This window comes from Hylaeus anthracinus, unplaced genomic scaffold, assembly GCF_026225885.1.
Source record: "Hylaeus anthracinus isolate JK02 unplaced genomic scaffold, UHH_iyHylAnth1.0_haploid 27374, whole genome shotgun sequence".
Lineage (NCBI taxonomy): Eukaryota > Metazoa > Arthropoda > Insecta > Hymenoptera > Colletidae > Hylaeus > Hylaeus anthracinus.
The window spans coordinates 31,064-53,704 of NW_026535179.1; the positions used below are offsets into that span (position 1 = coordinate 31,064).

Sequence of the window (22,641 nt, forward strand, 5' to 3'; positions counted from 1 at the left end):
AAAGATACTTTGTATAAAATGAAATGGGTCATAAAATATAAAGAACATCGCGAAAAGTGTGCAACGATCGCACAATGATCGTGTACATGCAATATATATTGAAAATTAAACAAAATATTCTTCGTCCAAACAAACAATCTAACCTACCTTCTGTTCGATGCATTCAACGATTACGGAAGGATACTTCCTACTCAACCACCGAAAAAATGCTGGTACACCCATCTTTCGTCGTTCGACGTTGTCTTCTTATGCACTGTACACTTTTTCTTTGACTGTATTACAAGAATTTGTTTATAAATCAAGCGAATACTAACTGTTTTTACCGTTTACTCATAGTTAACCTATAACACACAATAACACACACTCAGGAGTCGGCCATATTGGATCAGCCAAACGTACGTGTGCTGCCATCTTCGGCGCAAATAAACACGTCGTAAATAATAAATAATAGGAATGTAAACGCTGAATAAATATAAAAATCAGCGTAATACAACAAATGAATTTGATGCTATATTTCAGGTTAATTTTTAGGACACTAACGTTAGAGATAATAAGGAAAAATAAAATGCTGTACTTTGTGTACTTTATCCCACACCCTATTAAGTAAATACTTATTTTGCCGGTCTTCTCTGCACAGAAAACGTACATGTAATATAACGCGCCCATAATTCAGACATAATATACTCGGTACGTCCAGGTCGAAATATTTTAGATCTCGTAAATTATAAGTAGATATATAATAATCAGCTTTTTCAATTCTCGTTCTACAAATTTGCAAGATGACAATGAAACGTCGTATCTTTTTACAGCAAGCTGTGAAATAAACGAACATTTTCGAGATGCAAGAAGAGAACATTTTACATGGACCGCCTGTGTCTATTCCAGAATTCAAAAATTTATCTATAGGTCAATTGATTTTGAATCAATTGAATGTTCATAGTTCTTGGGTGGCACAGGTAAACAATTCAAATCAGTTCTATTATAATTTATATAAGTATCAATTAAATATATCTATAATTGTTGGATGATACAATATTTTTCAGGTAAATGCTTACACAGGAAAGAAACAAACATTTAAAGAAATTCTAGACATTAGTCGAAAGCTAGCAATTGCTATTGACAAAGAAGGGTTGAAGAAAGGCGACCATATAGCTATATGCAGTGAGAACAATACAGAGTTTTGTATACCAGTATGTGCTGCACTTTATTTAGGTGTTACTGTTTGTCCATTGAATCCACTTTATACGGAAATGGAATTAAAGCATGCATTAAATATAACGAAACCAAAGTACATCTTTGCATCCGCAATTGGAGCACCTAACATGCTCAAAGTATTGCCTCAACTACTGTGGTTACCAAAGATAATAATGCTAACAGATTCCAGTGATAATAAGATGCCAAGTATCAAGAGCTTAACATTAGACATAGCTACCGATAATAATTTTTGCGCACGTTTAATAGATGTCAAGGATCATGTATCGGTCATCTCATACTCCAGTGGTACTACAGGATTGCCAAAAGGAGTGATGTTAACAAACAAAAATTTTTTATCAATGATAAGACACTTTGCTTTTGCATCTCCCGAAATTGTAAACACTAATGCAGTAACTTTAGCTTTATTGCCATTTTTTCATGCGTATTCTTTCTCTGTTCTACTTGTAAGACTAGTATTTGGGAATCAAAGTGTCATTCTTTCACGTTTCGAGGAAAAAATATTTTTACATACCATTCAGAAGTACAGAATTGAGCATATAACTGTTGTACCACCGCTTATGGTGTTTTTAGCAAAGCATCCTATCGTAGACAAATACGATTTGTCTAGTATCAAACATATTTGGTAAGTCTCAGTTTAAATTCCGATAAATTCCATTAAAAAGAAAATTTTACGTTCTCGGTAATTTTAATTAGGTGTGGTGCAGCACCTTTATCCGAAGAAATCGCAAAAATAGCCGCAAAACGACTGAACGTGCAAAGTATAAAACAGGGTTACGGATTAACAGAAACTACACTAGCTGTGATTAATTCGCCAAATAATAGCAATATAAAATACGGAAGTGTGGGGAAGCTAGGTCCAGGGATATCTGGTAATACACTATAGACCTTTGTTTCATAAGTATCTATTTCATTGTTTTCTTCTATATTTAGCAAAAGTAATACCGTTTGATAAGGATGAACCAAGTAGAAACCTAGGACCAAACAATATAGGAGAATTATGTTTCAAAGGAGATTTAATAATGAAAGGATATTATAAAGATGAAAAAGCTACAGCAGCAACAATTGATAAGGATGGCTGGTTGCATTCTGGAGATGTAGGATATTACGATGAAGAGGGTTACTTTTATATAGTGGATCGCTTGAAAGAACTTATTAAATACAAAGGATTTCAAGTTCCACCTGCAGAACTGGAAGCAATATTATTAGCATGTCCTGGCGTTAAAGATGCAGCAGTGATTGGGTTACCCCACGAAGAAGCAGGAGAATTACCAGCTGCTTTTATTGTTAAACAAGAAGGATCTAATATAACAGCAGAAGACATTAATAAATACGTGAATGGTATGTGTTTATCATAGTAATTAATCTAATAATTTTCGACGTAATAAAAACTGTTGCAGAACGTGTATCGTGCCATAAACGACTTCGAGGGGGCATCAAGTTTGTCGAAAATATTCCGAAAACTGCATCAGGAAAAATACTACGTCGGATATTGCGCGATACATTTAAATCGAAATTATAAATAGATATGGCATTAACTACTTTGATCTATCCTTGATTTATTTTTTACATTTATTTTAAAATGTTGAGGCATAAGAAAGAATAGATTAGTATTTATGAAAATAACATTAACGAATTTTGGTCGAGATATACGTTTCGTAAATAGTTTAATTTTTCTTAATCCTGCAGAATCTGAAACTTCTTCAATTACTGTTTTAACTTTTCTTTTACTTCATGTGGCATCTTACTTAAGTACCACTGATGATTCTGACCAGCAGCTGTAGCTAATACACCTCGTAAATTCGGGTACGATGTTCCTGCATCGTAAGAATAATGCTCCCCATACAAATCAGTTAAAGTACCACCAACAGCATGAAGAACTGCCTCTGGTGCACATGTATCCCATCTTTTGCAACCTTTACTAGCAAATACATAAGCATGGGCTTTTCCTTCCATTAAAAGTATCACCTATGAGAAAGTAAACAAAAATAAACGAATTAAAAGAAATTCAATTAATTTAGTGTTAATATTACCTTATACCCTGCACCACCGACGCGCAAAACCTCATCGGGACATAAAGCACTTATAGCTGCCTGAACATTGCTATCCGAATGCGAACTAAAAATGTATATGTTTCTTATTTCTTTTACAAAACATTACACCTTTATTTGCCCTAAAACTGAATCCTACCGTGTAGTTGTAACTATTCTTTTTCCATCAGGGGGTGCAATTGGTGTGAATCCTCCGAATCCTACACCATTAATACCCCAAATAGTACGTCCTAATGTATCACTCTCATCATTTTTATAATACGGTTGATGAATTACTCCTCCAACTGCTCTTTCTCCAATTGCTATCCCTACTAAAACTGTTACATGCTCTACAAGACCCTGTGTATACTCGGATGTTCCTAAAAGCAGTGTTTTCTTCAACATATTTGCCTAAGCTTAACTGAATTTTGCTTCTATAAATGTACATAACCAAAATAATTATAACTAATAAAATGTGTATCTACCATCCAATGGATCTACCCAAATGCAAATATCTTTAGGATCGATATCTTCCAGATGAGCTGGTAATTTCAATTTTAGCACTTCTTGATCCGCTTCTGTTACAACCCAATCAGATGGTACATCACAATTACTCGATTCTTCTTCACCAATGATGGTAATATTTGGAAACTGATGGCTCAAAGAAGCAATAATACACCTTTGCGCACACCGATCTGCTTCAGTTTGTAAATCATTTTTGCCTTTTTCAACTATATTTAGACCTCCATGACTCATAACATCTCTTATTATTGTGCCTGCTCTCACTGAAGCAGTTATAGAAGAGGCCACTATTCGTGATAATAGGCAAACACTTTGAGCCATTTTTCGGATTTTTCTGTTAATACTAATCAATATTGATTCTGCTTTTCTATCACAAGAATTACTGTATCTTTAACCAAGAATGACTTAAATATGTTATACGCGCGATTAAACTCACTTAAACGATAAAAAATTTGTAACAAAAAGACTTAGAAAGTAGCAGTATTTCTCACAAGGTTATACTTGATGGAATACGAGAAAGTGAACAATATTTTAAAATATGTTTTCAAAGCTTCACACTATTTTTGTTATAATCTACAGATAAGATAAACTCCTTAAAACCGTTTATGGCACATAATATGCATATTTATAATAGGTATAACAAATGCAAAATAATAGACAAATTTTTGTCACTGCTATATTCAAAACAGTAAAATAGGATTTACAGTAATTGGTATTAAAAGAAAACAATATATGTTATAACAAAGCGAAACATGCGTACAATCAGATCGAATCAGATCATGAGAACAGTTAGCTATTTTATACATTGTAAATTGTCGATATATAATATCTTCGAATAATCTTTCATCAGAGATATTATGAACAAAAATTTACAATGTAATACTTAGTAATACTGCTTTGTATTTTGAATTACTTTCTCATAAAACAAATTATTTTCTATTGCAGTAATTCACGTATGTACAAGTTACGTTATGTAAACATTTTTAAGAATCAAAATAAATAACAATATTATTAAGAACTCTCCAATAATTACGGCGGAATTTAAGATATTTAATAAAGTTATTAAATTCGTTTAAAAACATTTCGATTTCAACTACTTTTAAGCAAATCTTGTACAGGCATAACCTTAAACGCATAACTTCATAATATTGATTACATTTTGTTGCAAAGTACAATAAATGAGAAAAGATGAGAATTTTGTGTAGAAATTTACTAATGTCGTCGAAAACCTTTATATCGCCAATTAAAAAATCTCAAAACAACATTATTCAACGAATGATAAATAAATCTGCTTTATGTTCGAATTGTATACAAATTGCGAATAGTAAAACGGAAGAGAGTAAAAAAAAAAAGAAAAATAATATTAACGATTACATGAACAGTATCAATCCAAAATCTATAAACAAAATTATACAAAATTATTTATCGTTACGTACGAGAGGAAATTTATATCTAATTAATGCTGAAATAGCCAAGCAATTTGTTGATTTTATTATAGACGATTTATTAAAGAATGCAACTCATGTAATCGAATTGAATCCAGGTCTCGGTTATTTGACAAAAGAACTATTGAAAGCTGGTGTACCATTTGTACATATGTATGAAAATGAATCTGCTTTTAATACTATACTAGAGAAATTGTGTCAGCAATTTCCAAAACAGTTGTCTAAAAAAAATGCGAATCTTTTCGATATAGCGAAAATGATGTATTCAGCCAGCTTTACCACTGGTGCAACATCTTATGTATTTAAATTATTTGACAATGTACAGAGGAAACAATGGGAAGACACAAGTTGTATGCAACTAGTTGGAATAACAGACAAACGCGAATTTATAACTCACTTGATATTAAGCACAGTATTTCAAACATGCCTTATGGCATTTGGACGAACAATTTTGTATCTTGCAATGAAACCATCCGTATGGAAAGTTAGTAAGAAAAGTTTATTTTCAAACTTCCCTAAAAATACCATTTCATATTTATAATTTTTATGTTTTAGAAATTTACATGTTCAAGTTCAAGTAGGATGACATCTGCTTACGTTATGTTTCAAATAATATTTGATTATCAAATGTTTGGAACATTGGATAGAAAAGCATTCGTGCCATGGAAAAGAAAGATGGGCTTCCAAAATAACGACAAGCATAAATTTTATGAAGAAGACAGTAACTTTCTTTATGTTGTTAAATTAGAACCAAAGCCTGATCTTTTAAAAACTCTTGGTGGAAAACAAGATTTGATATACTTCTGGCATTTTACTCGACGAAATTTATATAAACTAAACAATAGAGTGATACCTACATTAGAGTGAGTATAATTATACAAATATGTAAGTATTATTATTAAGCAGTATTAAACGAATAATGTTCATTAATGTTTCAGAAAAATAATACCAGGCTGTGGTTTGAGATTAATAGAAAAGAATTTTAATATTTTTACTCAGTTTGATGATCTGACCCCACATCAAATTCTTGACCTCTTTCTAGAATTTCGGTCGTGGCCGGAATTCAAAGAAAGTATATTTGTATTAGGTGCAACTGATTCGCAAACAATGTATAATACAGATATATATAAATGATATAATTTGCTGCTCGTATAATATTTATGTTCATATTTATTATAATATACTAAAATAAATTTTTCTACGAAATGATCGCATTTTAAATTAATCATTCTTATATGTAAGGTGTATATATTTTTTATCGTTTTTCACGCAAAAGATGTATTTATATATGCATTTAGCAATAGTGGGAGAAAAACGTCAATTCACCGCATATACTTAATAGTGATTGGTTGCTGATTTTAATACTTTTATTGTGCTCAGCTATGGTTGCCCTTGAAATTTCAGGGTCAAGTGAGGTCATTTAAAGAGACATAGTACACTAAGCTGAGTCATCTGTACATCTGCAGTAATAATAAATACTTGCAAAAACTTTAATAACCTATATTCAAGAGAATAATATTTTCTATAGTTTTGTTTTAAAACTTGTATACTACTTAGCTTGCATAAAATGAAGTGGCTAGTTTTAGGCATTACATTAACAATATGGAATTATATAGTGTGTCAAGATATTGTATTCCCAGATAATGAAGAAGTATCTCATGTTAGTGGCAATAATCAAATGGTAATTATATTTAAAGATAGATATAAATTATTTTGTAAGATAACAAGGAAAACTCAACAAGTGTTTCCCTTCAGATAACAGAACGTATTCCAGTGTCTATACCGGGGCAGTGTCCCGAAAATATGCTTCTTTATCCTGGAGGAGGGAACAAAAGCTCATGGGTATGCGATTGCAGACCTAGATTTTTATATTTCCCTTTAAACGATACTTGTTACGAAGCATATACACAAGGACCTTGTGCACCACAGAACTACGTGGTACTTCCTAAAAATGAAGTTGTACCACAATGCGTAATAAATCCATGCAGAGTAGAGGGCTTAGTACCGTACAATGGTACATGTTACCCTCTAAGAACTGTAGGTGGTCCATGTGCTCCTGATGGAGTATTAGGAGTAAACGAAACTAATTTTGAATTGGAATGTGTACCAACGGATATTGCACCTTTTATTATAATTCAAGCACCTAAAAGGCAGTGTCCTGCAGGAAGTCGCAGAAACAGCCTTGGAATATGCAGAGAAGTAATTTGAATCATCACTGATCATTTACTCTTTCGGTCTGTTGAGTATAATAAACTTCAATGTTTTGTTATGATTCTGATATATTATAAGAATATATTACTTATATATATTTACAAAATATATTTTAAACTATATTTAAGTTAAATCATTTTCAACATGAAATTTTAACTCTATGTACATTCAATAATTGTACATATACGTAAATTGTATACTTATAAAATTCGTATCATTAACATTCATTGTCTCATCAAAAGCTATTACAACTAACTAAATGTGTGATTATTTTATATTTGATTCTACTCTAATATACTATATACAAAGTACAGTAAATATAATACAATAAGAATATTTTATATCTAACCATTGTTAGCATTCTGTAAATTAAACAACAAATATATTAAACCTATGTTACAAAATATATGTTAATGCTTGCTATGATGGCTATGAGTAATCTTATCCAGTCTTGCCACATATAAACTTTAGACATTAATAACTTATATCCTTTAAACATAAAAAATTTCATTTTAATACTCCTTGTTTCATTAAACTTGACTGTCTTGCCATTTTATACTTCTTGATGGATTAAAAAGTTTCTTTAGGACACAATACATTACTTCAATTATTACATGAATTAGAAAATGTGCGTTTAAAAAACTGACTCTGTAGAGTATAAATGTTTTTCAGAAGAATAAGAGTAGTAATGTAATCAAAATTGGAATAGTTGACATGCTTGAATTTCTAATTTTATTCTTGTATTTCGTTACTCCTAGCAGCTTCTATTAATCTCTGCCTCTCTCTGTACATGGAAACTTTCATATTTTCTAACTGATGATATCTTAGCAACTTCAACACTGCAAAAACTGATAAACCAACCCAAATAGATAAACTGGTCCAAATACCAAATTGAGCTGCACCTAGTTCTATATGAAAACCAGAAGTTTCTATCCCATCGGCTTTATCAATGTCATTTCCAGCTGCCAGTTCGCAGGATGGAAATCTTTTCGTCATACATTGACACCAAGTCATGAAACCAAGGGTTACAATAACAGCAGCAACCAAGGTAGTTGTCGTGAGAAATATGGAACTGATAACATCAATAAAGGCTGACAAAAAGGAACTGTCCTCCCCGCGATACATAAATATAGAAAGTCGATAGATCTGTACTGCAGATGTCACACACAACATCACACCAACGATAATTGTATAATTGCAATAAGCTCGCGAAGCCCAGTTTACTACAAATTGTCCATCCGATTCTTGCCAAGTACCCGTAGAGAACAATAGACAATGCCCTCTGCAAATAAAAGGTTAGAATGACGATGCGTCACATGTACGATTCAATAATATTTATTACTTGTTTCACTTGATACTGTAACTACCTAAATTCGTTTTGGTGCAAGCTCATAGGTATGATAATACAAAGTGACAAGATATTAGCTATGATATATCCCGATATCTGACTAAGAAGTAGCACATTCGTTAACGCCATTTTTTTTTTTTTTGTTTCAATAACAAGAGAAGCTTTATTCCGCGATATATTCGTAGAAATGAAGAACTGCAATTTTCAATAGATTAACTAGCGAACCGTCGAATAATTTTTGTGACAGATCGTGACTGATCGTGACAGATCATTCGATCACGACGCATCTGAACCTATTAATAAACGTGTACTGATGCGTACGCAGCGATTAGCATGAACACAGCCACGTTCAGTGTGGTAAACCTTGCGTAAACATAAACACTCCTTTTCAATTCCTATTACTTTCAAAATATTTACTTTATTCAAATAACCGCGTATTAAACACGATTCAATAAAGAATATTCCATTTAGTATGTAACACATTAAAGGAGTATCCCAGTTGTACGCGGAAAGAAAGAAACGTTCGCGTTACAAAATTTTATTACACGATTTACGAAACAACTCGTCTATGCATATTCTAAAATATATAATGCAAAAAACTTGTTACAGGTTACTACGTACTTATTTTTCCTTACATCGAAATAGACTACGCAATAATTGAAGAATTATGAAAACCGTTAACGTTTCTTTCTTTCATGAATATGTATGTACACACATGTATGCATATGTATACGCAGAACCAATGATCTAACGATACTAAAGTAAAAATTAATCACAATGTTGCAACTTCTATGTAGAATAGCGATAACAAAACTGAAGTAATCCCTTTTCAATCTTCGATGCGAATAACGTCTGTAATGAAACGTTCGACGCAAATTAATTCGATTCCTTGGAGTGCAAGTTAGTGCGCTATTCCGTTTATTTGAAAAATAGAATGCATAAACCTTCCTGATAAACGGGAAAAAATAGATTAAGTGAACGTAACAGAATCGCTATATCGTGCGGAATACAATCGGCGAACGGAATTGCATAAACGTAAAACAGCGTTGGAAAACTAAAGTATCTCTCCAAAGTCAGCTGATTTCAGTCAACGAGACCACCATTGCTTCTTTACGAAGGTTTGTCCCGATGGTCAGGCTCGCGTGTGTGTGTGTGTGTGTATGCGTGTGTTTGTAGTGCATCCGAAGGAAAACATTACGCAGCTAGAACCCCGTTACATCCGAATCATCGTATTATGTTAAGAATCGTTGCACTAAACTGGACACGTGTGAGGAAGATGGAATTCACGTGGATGAATTACTTTTCATCCACCGTGCCCGAATAACAGGCCTAACATAAGACGCATGACGAAAGACAGACCTTCGAAAAATCCCATGTCTTTCATAGATTAGACTCAAACGTGCGAATAAGATGTCTTGGTTGGGATGCTTCCCTTGGTCGCAAGGGATCAAAAAACGAGCCTGCAGATATCTCCTACAACGATATCTTGGTCAATTTTTAGAGGAGAAGCTGACATTGGATCAACTCACAGTAGATCTTTACAATGGAACTAGTCGTGTAACCAATGTCAGCCTTGATGTACAGGTAACTATCACTTCCTTTGTTATGTGTTTCTTTGTTAAGCTCCTAAGGAAAACGACAGATATTAATATCCCTTAAGGCAACATGTAGTTTTTACGAAACAAAGAGAACAAGCAATGAGGGTGAATTGTTTACTAGATTTGTTATTTTTCATTTTAGGCGCTTAATGAGCTGGGAGAACAGCAACATCTGCCATTAGAATTTGTAGATGGTTTTGTAGCAGAGATGTCAATTAGTATACCGTGGTCAGCTTTGCTTAGCGAAGCTAGTTACGTGGAAGTGACAAGTCTAAGGTTAACGGTTCAACCAAGACAAAGGATGGAAAGTGGTACTTCAATGTTCGAATCCATGTGGAGCTCTATGACATCGAGTATGCAACTCGCACAAGAATGCTTGCAAGAAGATGCTAACAATGCTGGGAATTCTCAACCTTTAGAAGGAGTAGAATTGTTTGCACAAACGATAGATTCAAGTAAGAATTTGTATATACTGTAAGTAAGCTAATACGTGACTATTGAATTACAAAAAAAAAATCTTGTTTATTATAGTTTTATGCAGAGTGAAAGTCAGATTTATAGATACTGTGATACGTTTGGAACATGTGCCACTAGATTCTTCAACAGGAGTTGCAATAGAAATGTTTATAAAGAATCTCGAATATTCAGATGAAGCAGGCTTGGATCCAAGCAATACTTCATTAGATCCTAGTCAATCTACAAAAGGATATGTTGTGTCGGCATTTACGACTAAACGTTTTTACCTAGAAGGAGTGACTTTTCACACGGATGAATTTCCATCTAGTGCAAGAACTTTTTCTAGAAGTATAATAACAACGAGTAGGGGTTCGACGCCAGATTCTAAAGTAATGTATTTCACAAGAATTAGTAAGAAAATAGACAAAAACGAAAATGACAAAAATCGGATTCTTTTGTTATAGAATTCGGATGGCCAATTTTCTTCTGCACAAATGTCTCCCAATCAAAATACGCAAACTCCTCCAGATGCTAATATTATTAATAATTTAAGTGGATCGAATCCTATAATGTTTGCTAAGTTGGCAGGCAGACAAGAAATAAGATTAAAATTGAAACAAGGAGAAGGTGTCTCAGGGCCAAAGGTAAAAGTTGAATAATTAGAATTAAGCAGTAAACATTATGTGGATGTATAAAAGTATAAGAGAATAATGCTATTTGATCGTAACGTATTCGATAAAAAAGTAAAGAAGAACTAATTACTTCAGGTAGAATTAGAAGTAACTCTGGGATCTTTTACTTCGTTTTTAAGTCCGCGGCAAGTGCATGTTTTAATGGAATTAGGACATGGACTTGCGTCTCCGGACTTGGAAGACATCAGCAATGTCGCACCAAGAACGTGCGTCGAAAAACCTATGGCTCGCAGCGACTTTCATCGCGTGGAACGCGAACTTATTCAACAAATACAACCAACTCAAGGATTGCGTACTATGGTGATGAAAGTTATACTGTAATGCTTAAAATGATACTAAGGATTAACAAGAGATACTAAATAAAACAAATTCTCGTAAATAACAGGATCTAAGGCATACGCATGGTTGGTCAACGGCATCTTTGGACGAGTCTGACAATGAAGATGAATTTCTACCGATGCGACTACCGGGGTCCGCGTCGATGAGTAACTCTGTTACGAGTAACAATATCAGTATGGACGGGAGTATATCGTCTAGTAGTATTAGCTTAAAAAGTTCAGCAACAAATTTACCAAAGCAACGTAAACAGAGACATAGCGTGGATAGCGGTCCTTCCACGGAAACATCTCACTTTCACGTGAGAGTATCTTCCATAGCTATAGTCCTGTTACACGAAGATATATTAACTACTTGCGTAGACGGCGGTGGCTTAACGTGTTCTAGTATACGACAAATGAAGAGATCGGCAGAAGAATTTTTTAAAGAACTCGGATTGTTCGCAGCCACTGGATATGGAAACAAAGATTTTGATAAGGCATCGAAGTTGCTCTTAGACGCTTGCCATTTGAGTCACATTAGGTAGGCACAATCAGTACGTAAATACTGATAAATCTAAGAAGATCCGAAAGCTTTAACCTTCCTTGCTTATTACAGATTGCTTGCTGCGCCGTTAGTAATCGAAGGAAAAGAAAAAACTATGACGCTATCTTCTGCGATATCTGGAACCCTGACGTTAGCTAGTTTAGAAATTGTAGAATGTTTAATTGATTCCAACAGCTCTGGCGCGAGCGGAACTCCCCCGACGGAATATGTAGAACTACTTACATTTCCAAAAGAGAACTCAACGAATGTTGGCTTTACTAATAAAACAGATTTCAAAATGAAATTTAAATCCGTGGAAAATGCTCAGGGTGCTAAGCACGCTCAGTTAATGAAATCTACGAATCCGTGTACAGAAATTGAGTAAGTCTACGCATATCGATCTACACCGCGGAATGCTTACTAATTTTGATTCTTCTAGTATCGAATTGGAGCCATGTAAAAGCGAAGTGGACATAACCATCGTAGATAGGATATGCGCTCTATTGAATCCACAACCTATATGCTCGTGTAACCCTGTATCTAACAACAGAAATATCGTGAGTTCTTTACTGTACATCTGTTAATTACAATAAGCAATTTGTATTATTACATTATAAATTTCTTCAGAATCAACAAAATATATTTTATCAAGCCGTGGAGAGTCCCGCTTCGTCAGATTTTGCAGCCGTTATAAACGTATCCTCGTCGCAATGTACAGTAAAACTAAGGTAACGTAGAAATACGGTTGTAGAGAGTGTTCTGGAATCACGGCACATTTAAAAGGTTGATAACTTAAAAATAGGTTTCCAATACCAGATTTAAGACCACTGCACGATATGAATCGAGCACCGTGGTGGAAAAGATCAGTAAGAACGGATTACATGATTTTGAAACTGATAGATGCACAAATACATTCAACCATGAAAAGTCATCCTCACTCTGTAGCAAAGCATGAGATTCAGTTTCGTAAACTACTCTCTTCGTACGCGGAAACCGAGACAGACAAGCCGATAAAAATAGGCAAAGTTACAACTGACGAGAAGAACAACGCGTCGTGTCAACAAGTAAACGAGGGTTTTGGGTGGGCCAGAGTAGTAATTACGATTTACTCAAAACGTTCGAGCGGCCAGCTTGAAGATAGTTCCGAAGGAGAACCAGATTCTAGCTTGGACGAAGCTTTGGACAGCGCGCCTAAACATCAACCATCGCCGTTCAGCTCTAAGCGGGTTATTCATGAATCTGATACACCCCATTCGCAAGGAGACAAAGATGATTCAGAACAAAGGTTTACATAACAGAATTCTTTAGTAATCGGCGGATTAACGATATAATTCAGTTTCTCAACGTTTTCGCTTAACGATTCAGGATCTTTTCGGGAAAATAACATGTTAAAAATAATCGAAAATGAGAAGCAAGGTGGAAGAAAGGAACACGTAATGGTTGAACTTAGACTAATATATGCGGCTAAATCTAAAAATCAAATTACACGCGACAATGATAGGGAGCAAAGTCAAATTCGTTAATTTGCACGTAGCAACGTCATTATTTTGGAAATACGTGACAGCTCGATTACCATAAAATAATGTTAACAATAAGTGATTATGCAGGGGATCTGCGTAACGATACTTTAAGTTAAATCGTTGAGAAAACGAGTTGTTTCGGTATTGTCGCGATATCCACAAAAATAATGCGTGTACAGTTTCATGTATTCAAGATTATACTTGGCACGTTATAAAGTATAATTTTGTTGCGTTACATAGAGAAGGTGAAGAACTGATTATACCGGGAAGCCGAGAAGAAATGCTAGAATTCATGGACGAAGGCACGCGTAGTTCCAGAATTCAATTAGAAATTAACTTTCCATGTGTTTTCGTCCAAATACCATCTAAGCATCTATTCGAGTTACTGTACAATAGATTCAACAGTGATCTTCTGTTATGGAGATCATCAGCGCCGAGACCAAAGTATACTACGCACATGGAGAGTCATAAAGGGCTCGATTTGGCGTCTACCTTGTTACAAGAATCCGTTTATCCAAGGTGAATAGTATTAAACAAAGTCGCTATAATTTTCAGTTTAACAGTGGGTTTGTGTTTTAGATTTAGCACGTGTAAAAGTGGAATTCAGTATGATTCCGATTCGGACTCGAACGAAGAGGGTGTATTTCGTTCTGCAGCCGATAAAAGTTATAGGCAACATCAAAACAGGGTGTCGAGAAATGGTCAGAGCAACCTAGCGCTAATTTTGAATATAGACCAAGGTCTTCTTTGTATGTACGCTCCTGTTCGCGATTCGATGAGTAACGTTATTCCTGGCCAACAAGGAGAATTGATAATACGCGTAGAGGACACTACGATATTTTCGGTGACTTCGTACAAAGGAAACTCGAATTTGAGTTATGTATGCGCTATGATAAAAGAAACATCGTTGGATCATTGCGGATTAATGACGACTCCTTCGCAACCACCTACAATGATACGTATTAATAGCGTTAGCCCGCGGCATTGTCAAAAAGCTATATATAAAAGCGAGCTAGATGCGAACGTAATGGGAACAAATAACAGCGATAAAGATATGGTGATGCTTGCTATCCGAATACAAGCTGCTCATCAAACTCATCGTATAAAAGTTGGTTTAAAAATTGTTTCGAACAAATTGAATTTCTACGATCGCTCGATTAACCATGCTTTCTTTTACGATAGACTTTCAGAGTAGCCGTAGGCGTAACAAATGCTACATTGCGGTACAAGATGTGTACGACTGGTACATCGTGGTTCACACAACTAACGGATTGTCTCGACGTGATCGATTATCCAGTCGCTGGTTACTCATCGCCAGGAGTATTAACAGAGTTGCATTTACATTTCTGGGATTGTGCAATTGACTATAGGTTCTTGTTTTAACAGATCGAAACAACACCTGCGAATTATCTATACTTAAAAATTTGTATGATTTTAGGCCAATTCATCTGCCATTGAGATCGATGATAACTCTGGGTAACTTTAGCGTGTCCAGTAATATTGCCGCACAAACGAATACTTCAACGTTACGTTTTATAGCTGAAGATATCGCGTTGTTTGTATCTAACAAGCTAGGAAAAGTCGTGGACATAAAGCGAGACTACGTCTGCGTCATGGATGTTGGATTGTTCGAATTGTCGTTGAGGCTAAATAGTAAAATGTTTGGCGGAGCACCTAGAGTGGATCTCAGAGCGAGCAACAACGTTCTGCATATTCGCACGTGTTCGGATTCTGGTCGTATCCTTATTCAGTTGTTGACTTATTTTGCCAACGATGGAGATCTAATGCCAAACACGGAAAGTACCGAGAGTATCATGGTACCGAGTTCCGGAGACGAAGAGAGTCTCTTTGGCGACGAGAGTATCAACTTGTTGAGCACGAGTCAACTGGAGCGCGTAAACACTTTGATGGAAGAGGCGATGACAGAAACTGTAAACGGTAGATTCGAACGATACGATCGAATAGAATCGGTACGTCGAAACGAATGCGAAATAATAATTGATGACAATAATTCTGTTGCAGGAACAAGTGCGAGCGTGGATGGGAAAATCTTAAAAAACGAAGATAAAGTAGAAGTATTTTTCTTTCCCGATGAGTCTCACCCCCCTTCGCAGATAATCCCTGAGATGTCGAAAGGTCCCGAGCAATGTGCCAAGTCAGAGTGTAACGTTGAGATCGAGGATGCTAACGAAGACTTTTGTATATTAGGAGAAGAAGCAGGCGCAGGGATTATGCCTAGACACGGGGTACCGGAAGTTCGTTGGCTGTGTCAAGAGTCCTTAAGGATAGTAGATAATTACTTTTCGATTCCGCTCGGTAAACCCGACTTACTTAAAGCGCCTAGACATTTCCCTTCTCCAATTCTAAGGTACACCCTATGCGAAATGACATTAATTTGGCACATGTACGGAGGAAGGGATTTCGAATCCTCGCCACCAACAATTAAGAAACACGTGTCTATTAACGATAACAAAAATCTCCCTAACGCGACGATTCATGAAAGGTATGTATCCGACTTAAACGATCATCGAACGAGAGTTTTATTTCTGTAATTTTTATTGTGTACAGGAGTAGATCTCCATGGTACGACGGAGTATCTTTCAATGAATCGAACATGAACGAAGTACACTTCGGTAGTATACCAAATTCACCACGAGGAAAGTCTAAAGAAACTAGCGAATGGCACACGTTGGGCGGACCTGGCCGCCGACACGACGTTCTAATGGAAATAGAATTGACCAAAGTGCGTTTTCAGCACGAGGTCTACCCGGACAATACCGAAGAAGCAGCGAGACAAGTACTGTTGATAAGCGAGATAGAAATTAGGGACAGGCTAGCGTCTTCGTACATCAACAAATTCTTGTATCAGTACAGTAGCGAAGCGAAACCCAAACAGTCTCATGCAAATATGTTCGTCATGAAGGCGGTTCACATCAGACCGGATCCAAGATTAAGTGCTCAAGAATGTTGCTTGAAACTCAGCCTACTGCCGTTGCGTCTGAACATAGACCAAGACAGCCTATTATTCTTGATAGAGTTTTTCAACGAATTGAGCGGCGATCTAAAGGAGACCCAAGAGAATTCTAATACACCCAGCAACCCTCAGTCTTCGCCATTGTCTAAACAAGGGACGCCGACGCATCATCTACCGGTCATGAGCGTGAATGATACCGCGCCTAATACTCCAACGCCAACGAATACTTCGCAAAACGATAGTATAGATCCAAACTTGCTAATACTCCTGGAGGACGAGTTGATGATTAAAGAATGTAAAACCAAAATGAAAACGAAACAAGCAGTTCAGGAAGATTGTCAGCCGATATTTTTTAGGTAAGCATACACGCCTAGACACTATTACGATTGTCCTACACGATATCGGTAGCGATTGGTATCGGTCCGTCTCCATGTAACATTTTATATTAAAGTCTCGTTTTGTTTAATTCGTGTCAGGAGTGTCATATTTTCCCCCGAAGTCCTTGTTAGATTAGATTATCATGGGAAGCGTGTAGATCTCACTCACGGGCCAGTAGCGGGTCTCCTAATGGGCCTGGCACAGTTGAACTGTTCCGAATTAAGACTGAAAAGATTGACACATCGACATGGACTTCTGGGATTTGATAAGCTCGTAACGTTTTTAATTTCCGAGTGGTTGCAAGATATAAAGAAAAATCAACTTCCAAGTTTACTTGGCGGTGTAGGTCCTATGCACTCGTTGATACAATTGTGTAAGTATGAATTCTGATTTAATCGGTCATTCTAATCAGTCTTAATAAGTAATCGTTCGTTTCGTGTTACAGTTCAAGGCATACGTGACTTATTCTGGTTACCCATTGAACAGTACCAGAAAGATGGTAGAATCATTAGAGGACTGCAACGTGGTGCGAACAGTTTCACCACTTCAACTGCAATGGCAGCATTAGAATTGACTTCTAAGCTAATACACGCTATTCAAAGCACTGCCGAAACAGCTTACGACATGGTTAGTCCTGGCCCTAGCGTGAGGAAAAAAAGTAAAGGACAGAAAGGACGCAGGAAAAGATACAGCCAACCGTTGGATATTCGAGAAGGAATGGCTAACGCTTACTTGCTAGTAAAAGAGGCGAGTAATCTCAACTTTTCTCTCAACCCGTGATGTATCGTATGTTTCGCGTTGTTTATATATATATATATATATAATGGAAATGCTTTTTTAGGGGTTGGGTGAAACTGCTGATCAATTAGTACGCGTAGCCAGCGAAGAACACGAGCAAAAGGGAGTCTCTGGCGCATTAGGAGGCGTGTTACGACAAATACCGCCAACGGTGATGAAACCGATCATTCTAGCGACCGAGGCAACTAACAATGTATTAGGCGGTATGCAATCGCAATTGGTGCCCGACGTGAGACGAGAAGCAACTCAAAAATGGCGGCAAGATTCGAACGACGCGAACTGAGACCGCTGTGATGATAAAACTGTGCCGAGTCCGTTTACGGCTCGATATCTGTGTGGCATATTGAATCCATGACGTGAATTACGGAGAGTCCAGGCGGGGGGGGTGGTGGTGTTACGAAACGCGAAGCGAATTTGTTTGTTCAAAAACACGAAACATACAATACGTGAAAGTCAATTGACTCGATCACGTACGAACGCGAGCAAACTTGTTAGACCTAATCGCATAAATTTTAATGAAAAGACTTTGCAAGGTCACTCGACTATCCGATGCAACACATATTCGTGTAATTATACCTTTCAGTTCTATTGGTTTTTTCTTTCTTTTTTGTTACATATACATGCGACGAGATCAAACCGATTTGTTATATTTATAGTTTATAAATAAAATATATTATCGTGAAACATTATTCTCGCAGCTTGTATGTACTTTCGTTTTAATTATGCGTATGTTTTATACCAATGATATGTATCTGAAGATTTTTATTAATAAAATCGTAATGCTTATCACGCATGCTACTTTCTACGCGATAATAGAGGCGAATCGAATTGTCCAAGTTGATTGTTTATAAGACAAACGAATGTTTTTGTTTTTGAATAAAACTAATAAATTTATCGTTCATTTATTCTAGTCGTTCCTTTAGAATCGTGCACAATTCAGTAATGTAACATAAAACATAAACTGCATGTGCATGTATTTCTTATTAATAAAGCGAAAGAAACTTTTGGGACAACCTAATATATTTGCCTACTGGTAATGTAATTGAAACAACCCTAACAGTAGGCAACCTAATAATCGGGTACGTCGGAACATCTCTCGTGAAATTGGCGAGACCGTCATTGCATTAAACAATATTACCTACAACGCATATTATCGTATCATACGCTGCTGTCATATTTTCCTGTTTCAAAATTCTGATTGATCGATATAATGCTTACAAAATATCTAGCTTCGCAAGGCACGTTCGTATCCCTGAGGCACGCTGTATTTTGCATTTCTTCTTACAGATGTCACAGCAAGGAATTGTAGAAATCGTACGCCATCTTGTTTCATAGGAAATAATTACACGAACCGAGTGATAAGGTCGTGTATTACCCACCGATTCGCTAAGATTTGATGCACTTGTTTCGTCGTTGATAGCACTCGCTGCGAATCACGATTCCTAACCTATACCTACTGGGTACTACGTCCTGGTCGAGCGAGATCGAAAACTGTAACGCGAGAACATGGCCGACATGTGCTGCTCCCTGACGAGCACTATATCGATGAACACGTTTGATAAACACGTAATTTCGTCGAGTTGTCATGGCAAAAAACAATTGTTTATCGGGGAGCTTCGATTTAAATTCGACCGTCCTTGGACAGAAGCAAACACTGACAACTCGCCGAATCTACCTAAGCTCTCGCTGTGTCAATTAATCCGTTTTTTTCGTTACGAAATCGTCGCGACAAATCGACTCGCGCCGAGGATGCACGAGACTGGCGAAGAAGGCGAATTTGAAAGTTACGAAAGTTTAACGACCATAACCGATCCACAGGAAGATCATAAGTTGGAATCGACGGTCAAAGATACGGAAAGTCTCGTACAGATTACGCGAGAACTCGTAAAAAACGTACAACGGGAACTCGGTTTGATCAAACTATGTTGGCCAGAAGTTGACTCGAGAAAGGAACTTTACCTGAAGACGATTCCCAGCAGCTATCGTACCCTCAGCGGTAAGGAGAAGGTGCTCGCGTGGTACGCAGAAAACTTTCGACAACAATTTCATGCGAAATACCCGAATCGAAAGCCGCTTCTCCTCGTCTGCGAAAACGAATGCGGCGTGCAAGTAAGTCAATCGCGAACTACCGCCAAACTGGCCGATCGGGATACGAGCGAACATGGCGGTGCCTTCGATAATCGAACCTGACACGCGTTACGCGATCGAAAGTAAACTAAATCAAGGGCACGTCTCTACCAGAATTTCAATTCGATGTAAATAATACATATCTATCTATTTCTATGTCACTTTGAAATTTGATTCTTAAATAAATTAAAGATATCAATTGGATAACTGTAACGTACGCGAAACTCGATTCGATTAATCGTTTCGCCTTGTAAAGTTTTCGAATAGCCCAAGATGACGAACGATAGATAGCTTCATGCAATAACCTCGTCCCGCGAACTTTAAACTCGTTTACAGTGTTGTCGGTTCAAAAGAATATCGAAATATTTTATACGTAACATCGGATATATTTACATTTACACACTTCTCTGCATAAATATTACAGCACGTGTTTCTGTTTATTTATCGTTTTTCATTATCGAATCGACGAGGCAACCTTTCTAACGACCAACGAAATAGCAATGCCGTCAGCGACGAGATATATCGAAAAGCCACGAAATTTCTCCGTCGCTCTACTTACTATTTCAACGATGGAAAATTTTCATTTCTCGTTACTCTCGTTCGGTTTTCTATCGCACGTTCTTCGGTATAGAGGACAAGTGTTAAAAAATATGCGAATACGTTCGTGTTTTATTATTTTCTTCGGTGTATTCTTTCGATAAATATTTTTCGACTCGATTGTACAAAGGCATATTATTTATCTTCATATAAAAATTAAAACGTGTTATAAATAAAATTATGTATCGATATTACCATTAAAATTCATGTTTTTTTTTTTTCTCTTTTCTTTTCTTCCGAGTCGTTCATTTCATTTAAGGTGTACGCGCGTTATTCTTTTAAAAGGTAACGAGGAATGTCGTCTTGAAATAGATTCTAACCTCTCTCCTTGTCGTTCGTCTTTCTCTCCCTTCGATTTTAATTTAACTAATGGAAATATAACTGCGTAATAGGAATCTTTCTAATACACTCGAACCTTCTCTTCTACGATCTAAATAATAAAAATAAACTTCGCTATACATTTATTCGTACATGCTTCAAACGTTCTACAAATACATGGTATGCACTTCGCGTGCAAGTGCACGGTCACAGTCTTATTTACACGCACTGTCGCACTCGACAGTGCTTACTTCACTTTGGTTTCCTGTTTTCTCTCTCTGTGTATGCGTGTGTGTATGCGTGTGTGTATGCGTGTGTGTGTGTGTTTTGTTTGTTTCTATTGTTTTCGTTCGTTATAAATACGCTTTGCTACACGCAAGAATTAGTTTCCCCTTGGAAAGTACATTCGAACACGATAGGAACGACCGTTTCACGAGTCGACAGTTAATTTTCAAAGTGAGATTAGGAAGTAGCTTCGTTCAGATTTTTCTCGCAATGATTCGATCCAATCATCCGCGTGGGGCGATTCTCGACTGGCAAACGGACTCGTTTCGCGACGATGCGAAAGAAAACAGAAAAAATATGTAAAATAAATATTGGAGAAGAGAAAGAGACAGTCACGGGGGGTGGGGCCCGGGGATTTAAATCTCGTCACAGAGACGGACAACATTTTATTCGAACACTGGGAGAAATGAAAACGACCGTTGTTCAACGAGGAACGGATAAAGAAAAGCGTTTGTCTCGTGTTCGTCGTTCCGAGTGTTCGAAACAAATGAGAGAATTTTGCCCATCTTTGTCTCGTATCGTAGCAAAGCATCGTTAAAGAATACGGGGCAGGAGGGAAGAAACGAATCGCGAGATAAGAGTGTGTTTTACAGTTGGCTCGCTTTCCTGTGCAGAAATTCGTGTCTACGACTATCAGACGAAGTACGCTGCCATATCCGGAACTGTACACGTGGCAGGGGTGCGGAAAATTCGTCAGCGACTATATCGAGTACGTGCCGCTAGACAAAGCACTCGGCATGGTAAGTAGTCGAACGTGTCACACTTCATCGAACGTCTTACTTCGTAAAGCTAAGCGACGAAGGTCCTTAAATATATATAATATATATATATATATAATTTCTCATCGATATAACAAACATCGCGTCTCGTCGTACTCGTCAAATTTTTTGTTCTTCGTTTTATCGTTTTTGGACCATTTAGTTTCGCGCGAGTCGCGTGCACACGTACACGTACACACACACACACGCGCGCGCGCGCGCGCACATACGCATACGCTCGCGTAACCTTACTTTATATACCATACGTAAATAACTCGCTAACAGAACACGAGAGGTAGAACTGTTTAGGGAAAAAAGCGCCAGTCCACAATAAACATCGCGAAGCCATTTTAAATATTACTCGCGCGATAATCGAACCACGTACACGTAACCGAAACAATTTTCAAACGAAATGAAGGAATCTCGACCGTGGACAACGTATTCTTCGCGATCTCTCGATACTTCCGACTTCGTTAACGCACCGGTGTCGCGTCGGTGTATATGTTTATCC

The 22,641-nt window shown here is 36.7% G+C and overlaps 6 protein-coding genes across 10 annotated transcripts in view; 3 read left to right on the forward strand and 3 right to left on the reverse strand.

Moving 5' to 3' along the window:
- Positions 1-389, reverse strand: part of LOC128893354 (5'-3' exoribonuclease 2 homolog) — a 29,537-nt gene extending 29,148 nt beyond the window's left edge. The window contains exon 1 of one of the 2 annotated variants that reach the window (XM_054154260.1): positions 148-389. In XM_054154260.1, the coding sequence (XP_054010235.1) occupies positions 148-222 (75 nt within the window). In that variant the 5' untranslated portion in view covers positions 223-389. The remainder of the gene's footprint in view (positions 1-147) is intronic. The other variant, XM_054154259.1, reaches the window with a different exon arrangement.
- Positions 390-527: 138 nt separating this feature from the next.
- Positions 528-2,753, forward strand: LOC128893355 (luciferin 4-monooxygenase-like). The gene is made up of 6 exons (XM_054154261.1): positions 528-687; positions 810-956; positions 1,044-1,837; positions 1,909-2,084; positions 2,146-2,553; positions 2,613-2,753. The coding sequence occupies exons 2-6, from the start codon at positions 840-842 to the stop codon at positions 2,732-2,734; spliced, it is 1,617 nt and encodes a 538-aa protein (XP_054010236.1). The 5' UTR covers positions 528-687; positions 810-839; the 3' UTR covers positions 2,735-2,753.
- Position 2,754: 1 nt separating this feature from the next.
- On the reverse strand, positions 2,755-4,085 carry LOC128893357 (3'(2'),5'-bisphosphate nucleotidase 1-like). The gene is made up of 4 exons (XM_054154265.1): positions 3,728-4,085; positions 3,403-3,622; positions 3,246-3,330; positions 2,755-3,180 (listed from the first exon to the last, which is right to left on the reverse strand). The coding sequence occupies exons 1-4, from the start codon at positions 4,083-4,085 to the stop codon at positions 2,920-2,922; spliced, it is 924 nt and encodes a 307-aa protein (XP_054010240.1). The 3' UTR covers positions 2,755-2,919.
- Positions 4,086-4,560: 475 nt separating this feature from the next.
- Positions 4,561-7,843, forward strand: LOC128893356 (dimethyladenosine transferase 2, mitochondrial-like). Of its 2 annotated transcripts, XM_054154264.1 has the most exons (4): positions 4,561-5,693; positions 5,765-6,072; positions 6,148-6,890; positions 6,965-7,843. In XM_054154264.1, exons 3-4 carry the CDS (start codon positions 6,777-6,779, stop codon positions 7,415-7,417), a joined length of 567 nt encoding a protein of 188 aa, XP_054010239.1. In that variant the 5' UTR covers positions 4,561-5,693; positions 5,765-6,072; positions 6,148-6,776; the 3' UTR covers positions 7,418-7,843. The 2 variants fall into 2 exon arrangements, with proteins under 2 accessions (XP_054010239.1, XP_054010238.1); XM_054154263.1 differs by lacking the exon at positions 6,965-7,843 and having other exon boundaries at positions 4,953-5,693; positions 6,148-6,415.
- A 295-nt stretch (positions 7,844-8,138) lies between these two features.
- On the reverse strand, positions 8,139-9,081 carry LOC128893358 (transmembrane protein 179-like). Its single transcript, XM_054154266.1, has 2 exons — positions 8,788-9,081; positions 8,139-8,702 (listed from the first exon to the last, which is right to left on the reverse strand). Exons 1-2 carry the CDS (start codon positions 8,895-8,897, stop codon positions 8,153-8,155), a joined length of 660 nt encoding a protein of 219 aa, XP_054010241.1. The 5' UTR covers positions 8,898-9,081; the 3' UTR covers positions 8,139-8,152.
- Positions 9,082-9,631: 550 nt separating this feature from the next.
- On the forward strand, positions 9,632-18,838 carry LOC128893353 (autophagy-related protein 2 homolog B-like). 3 transcript variants are annotated; one of them, XM_054154255.1, is made up of 19 exons: positions 9,632-10,352; positions 10,509-10,821; positions 10,898-11,211; positions 11,287-11,466; positions 11,590-11,814; positions 11,900-12,372; positions 12,448-12,756; positions 12,815-12,932; positions 13,003-13,103; positions 13,178-13,660; positions 14,136-14,414; positions 14,475-15,003; positions 15,078-15,265; positions 15,334-15,833; positions 15,918-16,398; positions 16,464-17,225; positions 17,346-17,620; positions 17,693-17,994; positions 18,089-18,838. In XM_054154255.1, the coding sequence occupies exons 1-19, from the start codon at positions 10,179-10,181 to the stop codon at positions 18,326-18,328; spliced, it is 6,246 nt and encodes a 2,081-aa protein (XP_054010230.1). In that variant the 5' UTR covers positions 9,632-10,178; the 3' UTR covers positions 18,329-18,838. The 3 variants fall into 3 exon arrangements, with proteins under 3 accessions (XP_054010230.1, XP_054010231.1, XP_054010232.1); XM_054154256.1 differs by lacking the exons at positions 17,346-17,620; positions 18,089-18,838 and having other exon boundaries at positions 17,693-17,841; XM_054154257.1 differs by lacking the exons at positions 9,632-10,352; positions 10,509-10,821; positions 10,898-11,211 and having other exon boundaries at positions 11,352-11,466; positions 11,594-11,814.
- Positions 18,839-22,641: the final 3,803 nt, after the last annotated feature.